Raw genomic sequence first — 12,472 nt, forward strand, 5'->3', positions numbered from 1 at the left:
AACTAATAACTGCATACAATGATAACTATGGAAATTAATAACAGTAGCATATAAATGCTATAGTTTTAGAAAATGTCCTGAAACTTTTTGTCAGTATATCAAATGTTCTTACTTGGGTGTTTGCTATTTTGCCTTCAAATTAAAGTAAAAGTAAGATATTATGAGAGTCATGATTTGTTATTCCAACTGGAATTAGACATTGTTCATCAAGATGCTAATCACATTATTTTTTTCTAAAGAATTAACCTTATTTTACTAAGGATAGTCAAGGCAGTAAGGATAGTTTCCAAGTCTACCAAATGTTTTGACAAATTCTGAAGCTTTGTTTGAAGTGGATTCATCTTACCTGACTTTAGGCACTCTGGCAGTGAGGTGTCTAGCCTGGCTCAGTCACCCCAGACTGTTCCTTTCATCACTGGAGAAGGGTGTGTTACCAGAAGATCTCCTCCCCGCTTATCTCACACCGGTTTTGTATGAGGGCTCAGATCACTGTCAGGGTGCCCATCCCTCCCCACCGACTCCGATCTAGACAAATTTCAGGAGACGTGCAAGTCTGACACTTTAGCAGAATCAGTAGTTCCATGTTGCTATGACAAGTTCCGTGTCCCAGATTCAGCAGTGGTTCCCCTGGGTCAGGACAGCTACTGGAAAGGCTGTTGTGATCCTATGGCACTGGTGAGCTGTTTTCTGTGACATGTGGCTCAGGCACAGAAATCAAACAGAATAAAACCACTTTAGAACAGGTACTCAGAAGGTAGGACAGGGGGCAGAGTAGGTGTGGAGGGAGGTAGACTTGCGGCTCTGGTGCCTTGGAAGTTAAGCCTCAAGATTTGTCGTGGATGCCTTGAAAGTGCTCAAAACCACACTGGATTGGTCTCTGAACAATTTGATTTAGTGGAAGGTGTCGTTGTCCATAGCCCAAGCGTTTGGAACTATCTGGTCTTCAAGGTCTCTTCCAACACAAACCATTGCATGAGTCCCTAATTTACCCATTTACTGTGTATGATGTCTGAGGCTGCGGCAACTGATTTGGTACTTTTGGTTGTTCCACACCGTGCTGCTTTCTTGGCTTCATGTCCGGCAACATCGCCGCTCCAAAGCTCAAGCTCTGGGCCCCTCCAGTGCCATAGGCACGGGGCCATCTCATTCCCCAGAGCTCCCTTTCCCCAGGGAACTCGGGCACTGGTCAGCACGGTAGCTCCACAGGCACCCCGGCTCCCCCGGCCGGCCCGGGACACCCGGGGGAGGACTCCCACGGCGGGGCAGCCCGTGGGTGGGGTTCCCGGGGCGGCGGGGCTCGGCAGCGCCCTCCCCCTCGCTCTCGGTGCCGCCCGGCCCCGCCCGGCCGCGGCCGCCGTGCCCCTCCCGGGGCAGGGACAGGGGCAGGCGGAGCGGGGCGGGGGGGACCGGAGCCGGCGAGGCGTGATCGCCCGAGGCCCCTCCTGCCTGCCGGGGAAGCCTTAAAGCAGCCCGGCGAGCGCGGAGTCCCGCACTCGGGAGCCCCGACGCTCGGGCAGAGGCGCCTCGCCGAGCCGAGAGCCGCTCCGCTGCTACCGCCGTGAGTGCCGCGACGGGGCGGGCCGGGGACGGGGATGGGGATGGGGATAGGGATAGGGATAGGGATAGGGACGGGGATGCGGTGCGGTGCGGGGCTGTCGGACCGGTCGGGGGCTGCGCTGGGGTGGCCGCGCTGCTGCCGCCGTCGGGGCAGGTGCTGACGGCAGTCTCGTCCATCCCGCCCCGCCGTGCAGATGCAGGGCACCGTGAGGCTGTGGGTGTCGGTGCTGACTTTCGCCCTGTCGCTGCTGGTCTGCCTGGGGACGCTGGCAGAGGCGTACCCTTCCAAACCGGACAGCCCCGGCGAGGACGCCCCCGCAGAGGACATGGCCAGATACTACTCGGCGCTGAGGCACTACATCAACCTCATCACCAGGCAGAGGTAGGCAGAGCGGGACGGCAGACATCTCCTTTTCCCCCTCCCCGGGCTGGAATTTTTCCTTGGCGAGGCTCGGGGGAGGAAGGTGGGGTGCCCCCTCACACTGGTGTCTCTCGTTGCTTTCCCCAAGGACGCAGAGATAGACGTGGGTGCACAGATTCCTTTTAGAGAGCCGTGCCTATGAAACCCTGAGTTGCCGGACGGGTCCAGAGCTGAATTTCCACCACTCAAGTTGGCAGAAGGGGCAGGGGTGTCGATGTTTCTCTGCTCTGTCCACCTCTTCCAGCTCTGGCACGGACAGGCTGGCAGGCAGGAGCATGAACAAGGCAGCGTGCACAGGGAGGGCCCCCAAAAGGAAATGACAACTAACCTGGGAGCTGGACACAGCTAGACAGGGCACTAGGAGCAGTTTCCCACTTTTGTTGCCATCACTGAATCCAGTGAAGATTTTGGTGAGAAAAAGTGCCCATTGTGGAGATCTAATAGTCCAAATGCTTTGTGGTTTGTAGGCTACTTGCACCTGTGAGTGCCAAAAATCTCACTAGTCATAACAAAAGCCTCTCTCAAATCCGAGAACTCAAACCCATTCTGAAAGAGAAAAGAGTGTGAACCCAAGCCTGCCTGGCTCTAAGCTGGCATTCTGGGTTGACTGTGCTTGTTAAAGTATGGGTGAAGGGAAAAAAAAAAGGGCAAGTTATTATAAAAAATCTTATCTGATAAGAAAATCATCTGTCCAGTTAGGCTGTGTGACTGATAGACATTTGCCCTGAGATCACGCAACAGTTTGTGACCCAGAAGAGCCTTGACATATTTATCTATTTGTTTAATATCAAGACCAGACGAGAGGTCTAAAATTAGGCTTTCATTTGTCCCTCTAGAAGTCTGAAGAATTAAATTAGAAGAGTGGCTATCATGCAACTGAGAGCTTTCCCAGCAAGCCCCTGACATTGTCTGCCACTGCCCTAAGAGCACAAGACGGATGAAGGGGCTGATAGAAACACAGTTCTTCACTTCTGAACTTTTAAAGCAGTATTCACAACTGTTTCACATGTGAGGCATGCTTCTGTGTGGCAGTCAAATAACCTTTTGTCTAGATTACTGCCAAAATAACCCAGTCCTCAAATTCTGCCTCGGCTGCCATTTTTATCTTGCATGCCCTGGGATCTCCAGGCTGGTGTCTCGTTCATTCTTTTCTTTCTTTCATCTCCCATTTCAAAGGTGGCTCCTGTCCAAAGCCAGGTCATAATTAAAAACCAGAAAAAATCCCAAATCCAAACCCAACCAGACAATCCCCCCTTTCTCTGTTCAGCCTCCACTTCTGGTGTGTGCCCTGTGTACTTGTTTTAATATTGACTGTGTAACTTTTATCCTGATTTTATGAGTTGTAAGTACACAACTCAGAGATGGAAACCAGTTTCATTCTTTTGTGTGGATTTGGGGTCCGAAATGAACTGAAATAGTTATTTCTAATGGATAAAATTTCAGTTTTGTTCTTTAGATTTTCCTTTTATTTCCTTCTCACCCTTGTATTTAAAAGAACAGAGTTGACCTGGAAATACAAGAAAGTTGGCGGAAAAAAAGCACTACAATGATAACTTTGTGGCACACATTTAAAAGTTGAATGAACAGGTTAACTAAAAAAAACCAATGAAAAATAGCGCTGTTTTTCCACTGTGGTGAATTAACAGTCCAGAAATAAAGCAATTGCCACTTCCATTTGGAAAGTTTAACTGAGCTCCTATTTTGACAGTCACTTTGCAAGTGACTGCGTCACTTGCAAAATGAATCAATAACTTTTGAAGCATTTTGGACTGATCTAAGAATGACTGGTCTGTTTCAGCAGATGTGCTCAAAGTTTTCTCTCTTCTTACAAATTTTTATCTCTGCTTTTTGTGCATGGTTCTGCTTGGAAGTCCTCTGACAGGGGGAAGATGAGGTCCAGGGGCTCACCCTGCTCCTTCTGTGGGTGGGAGAGCAAGCTGTGCTCAGTATCTCACCCGACCTGGTACCTGTAGCTGGTGAAGTGAAGCAGTAAGAACATCTAGGCAGAGAAGATAAGGAGATCGTTGGTTTTTTTTTTGTTTTTTTTTTTTTTTTTTTTTTGTTTTGTTTTGGTTTTTTTTTTGTTGTTGTTTATTTTTGTTTTCCTTCCAAGTTTATCTGCCCTGCCTTGTTTGATGTTTTTGTGATTATGAATACCACCACCCCCTCCCCTCCTGGCTCATCTTTCTGCCTTCAGCTTCAGGCCTGACTCAAGCATTTGAGTGCCATTCCCCTCTGAGCTACTGTGACCCACAGGGTGTTCACCTGAGCTCAATGAGCTTCTTCCTTCCAGACCATCCTTCTCTTCTTTTATTTAGACCTTGTCCATCTGGCTGTTTGTTCCCTCTCTCCTTTGAAATTCTTCAGATCCATCTCAGCTTTAGACACCAGTGCCTGTCAGCTTCAGTACCCCTTTAAGGTTACCTGAGGTAAATGGGTGCTTGTATGGTGCAGGTCACAAGACCAGTTTCAGGCTTCTTGTTTCTGATGAGATCCCTTGTTCCTTAGGTGCCAGGTCTTTGTAACCTAAAAGACAGCCCAGCATAGATGCAGACTCCTGCTCTACAGATGTCTTTGTGTCTTTGGATTAGTTCCACCTTCATTTCCTGATCTGTTCTGTGGTGCTTGCCTCATACCTCTCTACTGCTCTGCTCAGGAGGCTTTTTTTCAGAGTCCATCTTTACTTGAATCACTCCTCCTCCTGTTACTTGCTGCTACCTGTACTCTCTCTTGCTACCAAACTATCTTCTTTCCTTGTCACTTGCAGCTTCTCTGTGAATCTGTGGCTGTTTTGTGCTGTAGCAAAGCAGTCAGGCCATTCCTGCTGGAAATGGTTTGAACCATAGGCAGGGCAGAGAGCGTAATCAAGTGTGTATGACTTGGGCAGTGCTGCTTCTCCTGCTTCATGTCAACGCTCTTTAATGGGCAAGGGAGCAGATCTCCCTTTGCTTTGGTTCCTTGACAGTTTTTTGAATTGGACCCACAGATGCTTCTGAAGTGACTCAGCAGGTGTTGCCAGCTTTGGACACCAATGGGATTTGAGTCTGAACACCCTAGTTTCCATAGGAAGCTTTGAGATTTTGCTGAGTCTGATGCATTGGGTCCTTATTCAGAATAAGTATGTTTACTCCTTAAATCTCTTTGACTTCAGAAGGAACTGTGGCTTATCAGCATGCCCTAAAGTAGGCCTTGATGTCACAACTGGAGTATAAAAACTGACCAGTTGTTTTCACCTGGTTTGGAAACATGGTATTTCTAAGTCTTTTAAAACACCCATGATTTTTGATAAACGTATATCTCAGAGCAAGGAGCCAGGCACGAAGCAGCTGGAGCAAAGACATCTCAAGGCATTTGCATCAAGAAAAAGAGATTGACTCTGTCTGTGACCTCTATTTAGTAAGTCACTAGCATGGATGTTTCCCAGGAGCAAAATGACAGGGTAGACAGGAGACTGACAAAGGAAGAATGGATGTTCTTTGGGCAGCCCAGTTGGTTGCAGTCAGTAAACACCTTGTGTGCAGCTTTGCTGCGTGAGGACATGGTGTGTCCATACAGCACCAGTAGTGGCATGGAGTAGCCAAGGTGCTGAAGGAACTTGTATAAAACGTATCTCCCCAACATATTGGTCCTCATTATTTGAGTGAATCTCTGTGCTCTGGGTGGTTGCTATTTCTTATTCAGTCAAAACTTCCTGAGAGATTAGTGGGAGTTTTGTCCAAGTGTGAGGTGCTGGAGCAAAGTTTTGTTTAGTTAAATCACTTTCTTTAATATAACAGAAAATTAGCTTTCTCCTCAAGTTGAAGTCCAGGTCACATCCATATTAATTGGAGCAGGGAACTAGAAAGAAAGAAATCCCTTTGTGGTGATGGAGTGCAAGGTATTTGATTCAGCATCACGCCTGATTGCGCTATTGTAATAGCATTTTACTGTGGCTGGCTGGTTGTTTTCAAATACCTCTTTCAGTCAGCTCAGATTAAGAAATTTAACTTTCTGAAACTGATGGTTTGTTTTTCTGGAGCCCAGGTGAGGCACTAAAATGATTAAAGCAATGTAAAAATACAAGAAGATTGTATTGAAGAAAAGGATTGAAAGTGAGATACACTTTTAAGGAAGTTATGCAATCAACATCTAAAACTTTAGTTTTGAAATGTAGTTTGGGAAGGTTTGGGTTTTGGTTTTTTTGGGTTTTTTTTTGCTAACTTAAACCATTGGAATGACTGGGGTAACTGGAGAAACATCATCATTATAGTAATGGGTAAAACATAAGTCCTTAACTACACCTTTGATTTTTTTTGAAGTCAGAATTTCACTTAAGCAGCAATCACAAAAGCTGCTAATGTACTTTGTGATTCAGAATGCAATTGCATACACAAGTTAAACCCTGATCTTAATCCTTTCCAACCAAGGGAGTGTTTGCTCATGGTTATCACTCTTAGGGTAATGAATCCTTGTAGTGATGAAATGTCTGTCAAGCAGGCTGCTCATTGCTGCTTCTGTTTTCCCAGGAAAAGAGATTGAATTCCTTCCCAAGTAAGGGAAATTGCAGTACTTTTAACTGTTGAGTGATATACAGTATTCAGGATTTAAAAAAAAAAAAGGCAAATAGAAAGCCAGCTGCTGCATAAATATAGGACAAAGGTAGCCCCTGGTAACCCATCCAGTTGAAGAAGGACTCTGAAAGAGCAAGTTTTCATTCTCATAGCCACATAGTTCAAGATGATTACTTTGGGATAGCTCAGTGCTTGCAAACTAATATGCTATGTGTTGGGCAGCCCCAAATGTACTGGCTATCTATAAAAATCTAGCAACATTTCTAATGAATGATAAATATTTAAACCAATGAGAAAGTTCATGGGATGATGGAACTGGATTTGCAGGCAAGAATGACATGCTTGGAAGTCACATCATGCACAGGTTCTTCCCTCTTCCTCCATGCTCTCATCAGTAAGGTGCAAGGTCCTAGATTATCCAGGACCAGCCATCAAATTGAGAAATATTCAGAGCTTCTCAATATTATAATGTAAAATAATTATGGGAAAAATGTAGAAAAATGTGAAAATAAGAATTAACATTTGCTCACATGGCTAAGACAAGTTAAAATTCTTGCTGGAAAGTGGTATTTATGTCATGTGCTCAGTCTTCATTTGTAAAAAGTGACATATATAAAAATGTAACTTTTAAACATTTTTTCTCAGATATGGAAAGAGATCAAGCCCAGATACACTGATCTCAGACCTCTTGCTGAGGGAAAGCACAGAAAACATTCCTAGATCCAGGTATGTATGAAGAGCTCCTTTGGATTTAACACTTTCATTTGTTATCAATAAGTATGTTTCATAGAGAGAAAATGTGCCACCAGCAGCTGGTCAATTATGTCCTTAAAACAAAAAAAATTTTTTTTTTTTTTCCTTTGGCAAGAGATAGCACCATCTATGAATTCAAGAAGTGCCTTACTGGGTATGATATAGTCCAAACTCCTAATTTCCTGATTTTGGGAGCAGGCCATACCTTTGGTATACTATATGCCAATTGCACTCAGAGGAAGGGAAGCACTCCAAAGACACTGGCCCCATTCTGGGCATTTATACGTAGAATTGTATGCTGATGTCTGATGATGATTCCTTACATAATACAGCTCTAAAGATGGCATATTGCTACTCATCTGCTGCTCACACAGGTTTAAATCTATCCTCTAAAGAGGTGTAAGTGGTAAATATGCACCTACATTAACTCATACAGAAATGCAGAGCGATGACTTGTCTTTAAAATACAGTATTTCACATTGGTTTTGTATCTATTATTTTACAAGGGGAAAAAAAAGCATTTCCATTTGCACCTGGCTAAAGTAACAGTGGTGTTTCAAACAACACTGGGTTTTCAAATGTAGATAATATATTTATCTAGTTAGGTACTCACACTCTAGCCATTATGTAAGATACTGTAATAACTGCAATTTACACTGCTGAAAATCAAGTACGTTGAAGAGGTAAGATGCAGGGGCAGTTTTGGCTCTTGAAGGAAAATACTGGTTTTACTCACAGTCCAGCATGAATGAGCTCAGTTAAAGCCTTTACTGATTGTCTGAAGTTTGCTGACAGTACTTCTACTGCAGAAGTAAATGTTTTATGCAGTTGTCTTCTCAGGAGTCTACAAGCAAGTGCCCTGCAAAGACTCAACTAGACTAGTTGAATACTTAAACATAATAGCCTGTAGCAATGAATTTAGGGCATGATCATGACACTGAAAGGTGACCCAAAATTCCTACTGCCATCCAGAAGAGAGGTTGCCCATGAGACCTGCAGTTCTGCATGTAGGGAGAGCATTGTCTGGTGGTTTGATGACTAACCACAGCTGTGGGGATGCAATTTTCTCTGCAGATGCTTGTCTGAAAAACTGCACAGAGTGCAGTGAAATGTATTAGATTATTTTGTGTTTGGTAATGACAAGGGAGAGCCATCACATAATGAGAAATTTCCACTGTCTTGAATTTGAGGCAACACACAGGGTTGTTAGTAGTCATATTCTCTAATATATCTCCCTAATAGTCTAATACTCTCTGTAATTTTCACCCCTTCATCACAAAACTTTATTATTATTATTATTATTATTGTTTCAATAATGCTATTTATAACACACCAGGGAGCAAAAATTCATGAGCAAAATAACCAACTAGTCTGCAGTTAAGATCAAGAATTGATGAGAAGCAGATTTTTATTTCATACCCCCTGTAACAGCACTTTAAACTGAGTATGATATTTTTCACTCATTGCTGACAGTTATGGGAGTACTGGGAACAATGATGCCTAGTTTCCTATGGCTATGTTTTCCAGGATAAAACTCTGTATGGATTCTGGAGCCCACTCTAACTATTTCCTCCATGTGAGGACACAATTAAATTTTCTTCCTATCCAGTCCTGTGTTTCATGGCATATCGGGAGCTAAATATCTCTAAAATCCATGTACCTCTCCCTGACTTGGTTGATACTGTCCAAAGGGTGTGAAAGCTTGGGGGAGAAGTGACCAGAGGCACACAGTTTTGGACAGCTGGGCACACAGTTTTGGACAGCTGGGCACACAGAACAACTGCCCAAGCTTTCCTCCTGGAGCAAGTCAGGCTGAGTGAATGAATGAAAGGCTGGCTGCTATTATTCCAACCTTTAAAATAAGCAAGTGTTTTAGAAAAAGTGAGTTATGGAGCAGATGTAATTTGCACTCAGTGAATCAGTGACAGAGAGAGATACCTCATGAGTTCTTGGGCACTGAACTTTGTAACTAAATGCTGAGATAATGGTAAATAACTTAATTGTATTCAGCTTGACAGGCCTGGTTTGACATTTCACTTTTGCTGACTAAAATACACCCCAAAGGATGTTGTAGTCTGGCTGTGCGTCTGACCATATGGAGAAAGTTCGGAGAGATTCTTTGAGAATCTAATTACAAAATAGAAAGTTAAGGATTAAAAAAATGACCTGTGTGCAAGTTCTTATGACAGAAATGTGTGATATGGCATGTTTCTGATTTTGTCGGTCTTGTGGAGTGATGAGAATATGTTTTAATACTCAGTAATAGGATGTATATCTTCTGATGCTGCCTCTTTAAAAATTAAATATCTGGTATGAAGTACTTGTCTAGGTTGCCTCTGTAGTCAATCAGAGGGATAGGTAACTCCAGAATGAGCTTTCCTTCCTGAAATGGGCATGGTCTCAGTTGCCCTCTAAGGTGTCCGTGTCTCTCCAGTGACTGTGGAGGCAGATTAGATATTTAATCAAGACTTGATGTGCTACTTTTAGATGGGGAAAAATACGGCAAATGCATTTCTCCTGGTCTTTTATCATGTTCTTCTACTTGTTACCTTTCCTCCTGTGTAGACAAAACATTTGTTTCCAAGCAGAGGATCTCTGGATAAAATCCTGCCTTCAGCACCCCTTTCAATACATTTCAAACACTTAATACTGAGCAGTGGAATACCACAATAATATTTTAGGATGGTGGCTTTGAACTTGGGTTTTGTTTAAAGGTGCTTACAGAATGGTGTGATTTTGTTTGGCTTAGTGAGTTCTCTTTGGAAGTTGTTTACTCCTGAGTTAGAGTGAAAAATATATCTTCAAGAAATTTGTATTTCAACATACTGTAGTTTTATAGCTTAATTTCACTAAATGCTATTTCATGGTGTAAGGCAGCTTTGTAGCTAGTCTCAACCATGTAAAACATGGCACCAGGGTAGCAGGATGTACAGGGAAGTTCTGGTGCCAAAGTACAGATTTTTGGCAATTGATAATGCATCTGTTTTTGTTGGAGTCACATATAGAGTCTTTAACTGCAAATATACATATATATTCTCATCACTGCTATTAATGAATGTTTTAGGCAGTTTTAACCTAGATATTTTCAGAGGGGGCTTTAATATGTGTCTAATGTGGTTTTTTTTTTATTCATAATATGTGTTGCAGGTTTGAAGACCCTTCGATGTGGTGATGGGATTTTCAGCACACCTTCAAAACTTTTCCTAGTTCTCAGTTCATTCTCCACACCTCTGAAGCAAATCACAGCATCATCCCCAGTGCATGCAGCCATTGTACCAAATTCTGTAGAGTTTCTCTCCATCATATTTGTATACACCTTTATTTAAATAAATTATTTGTGCATTCCAAAATATAACATACTAAATGAAAACAAACAGAAATGTCATTGGTATAACAAAGCATTGTTTTAAACTATTAAAACTGAATTATAACTTCCCTGTAGTGTGAAGTAATGTGGATAACAATGGTGTCGCAGTTATTACAGTAATTACTGTGTAAAGATAAAGTTTTTCATTGTGGCCTCAGACTCAGCTCAGAACTGTTTAAAATGATTTATCACAGACTGCATAACTTAGGAAGACAGTGTTCTGAGAGGCGGTTTTTCAGAATGGCCATCCTAAAAACATACTTAGTGCTTACATTAGCAAATGAAATAAAATTAATGGCATTTTTGAAATGCAAGGGAATAAGTCACAGCTTAATTCTGCTAACTCCTTGAAACTGGTTTGATGCTTGGCTGTAAGCCTGAACTAGTAATTTTAAATGAACCAGATGCAACATCTTTGTTTTGGCAATATACAAAATAGTAGAAAATACCATCTAAAGTAATTCATAAACCAAGACAAGACTGCAATTTGTGCCAGAAAAGAAACATTTAACATTGCCTAGGGCCTTGTAAAGGAGCACAGTGATAAATCCCAACCCTTGGGCTACTTGGCCTCCAAGCCTCTCTCCATTTGGAGTTATTAATGATTTCTGTTTGTACCATAAAGAGATCCACAGAACAGGGACAAGGTGAGCTACCTCCAGGTTTACATTTTCTTATTTTTGGATTTTATAAGTTTATTCACTAGCCTAGACACATTTGAAGGGTCTTGGACACACTTGAAGTTTTTACTCAAAGTAGTACAAGAGTGACAGCACCTTCCTCTTGTTCTTAAGTGGTTCTGGTTCACAAATGTGTATCCTGCTGTATGGCCAGGACCCAGACTGTGCATGACACAAGTGCTGGTCTCTGGTTCCTGATATACCACTTCTTTCCTTTAGACACTGTGACTAAACAATGCATAATAACACACATAAAGACGTTCTGAACTGGAAAAGAATCAGCATGAAGGTTCAATGTATTTAGAGGTCCTTCCCACTTTTCAAATGCTTCCACATGGCTGTTGCCCCCAGGAGAGATTCATCAGTGCAATCAAGGTCCAGGTTTCTATAAATGCATTTTAAATGCAAGGTGTACCAGCTTTAACAGGCTGGGCCAGCTTTTGTGGTCACACTGTCTTTAGCAAAGCACGACATAGTTTTCATAAAACACTCGTGGAATTGGCAAACAGCTTTCAGCAGCAACACGTTAAGTTACAGACTCGGTGATGGTTCTATAGTTCTATAATGTGGAATTGTGATGATTGAGAGCAATCTATAGTCACAAAAATTATTTGGGCCTCTGGGGTGTACTAGATCAAAAACCAGTGGGAAATTACTAGGAAAATTAAGATAAAGGCAATACTACAGAAACACTGACTTAAACTGATGGAGTCAGAATATGACGTGACACCTTGTGATGACAACAATCTGTTAAATGATGGCTACAGTCCCATTGGAATGATGGATGTAGTTTTGTCAAAGCGGTGATCCTGTAGAAAGATCTGATCTTTCTCTGGAGGTCCAGTGGTGGGTACCAAGCTCTTCAACCTCAGGCCAGGGCTTGCTGCAGCAGATTACAGAGTACTCTGCTTTGAATAATGGTTACAATGAAAATTGAAAGTTATTGAGGTAAATGATACACAATATCTTTAATTCCTGCTAATTTTTAGTATTTCTCTGTATACACTAATGACCATGTAAATTGCAGTATCAGTGATGATAAAAATGATAAACTAATCTTATGTTGCTTGTACAATCATTACATGTGTACCTTAGGGGAGAAAAAGAGAGTTAAAAAATTAGCACATGCTAAACACTTGTGCTG

The 12,472-nt window shown here is 42.5% G+C and overlaps 1 protein-coding gene across 1 annotated transcript; it reads left to right on the plus strand.

Annotated features, from left to right (window-relative positions):
• Positions 1 to 1,751: 1,751 nt before the first annotated feature.
• Positions 1,752 to 10,453, plus strand: NPY (neuropeptide Y). Its single transcript, XM_062495680.1, has 3 exons — positions 1,752 to 1,939; positions 7,174 to 7,254; positions 10,429 to 10,453. The coding sequence occupies exons 1-3, from the start codon at positions 1,752 to 1,754 to the stop codon at positions 10,451 to 10,453; spliced, it is 294 nt and encodes a 97-aa protein (XP_062351664.1).
• The last annotated feature ends 2,019 nt before the right edge of the window (positions 10,454 to 12,472 follow it).

This window comes from Cinclus cinclus, chromosome 1 (assembly GCF_963662255.1).
Source record: "Cinclus cinclus chromosome 1, bCinCin1.1, whole genome shotgun sequence".
Taxonomy (NCBI): domain Eukaryota; kingdom Metazoa; phylum Chordata; class Aves; order Passeriformes; family Cinclidae; genus Cinclus; species Cinclus cinclus.

Coding starts and splice junctions, on each gene's coding strand:
- NPY (XM_062495680.1), top strand. CDS start 1,752: ATGCAGGGCACCGTGAGGCTGTGGGTGTCGGTGCTGACTTTCGCCCTG. Junction 1,940..7,173: donor AACCTCATCACCAGGCAGAG/GTAGGCAGAGCG, acceptor ATTTTTTCTCAG/ATATGGAAAGAGATCAAGCC. Junction 7,255..10,428: donor GAAAACATTCCTAGATCCAG/GTATGTATGAAG, acceptor TATGTGTTGCAG/GTTTGAAGACCCTTCGATGT.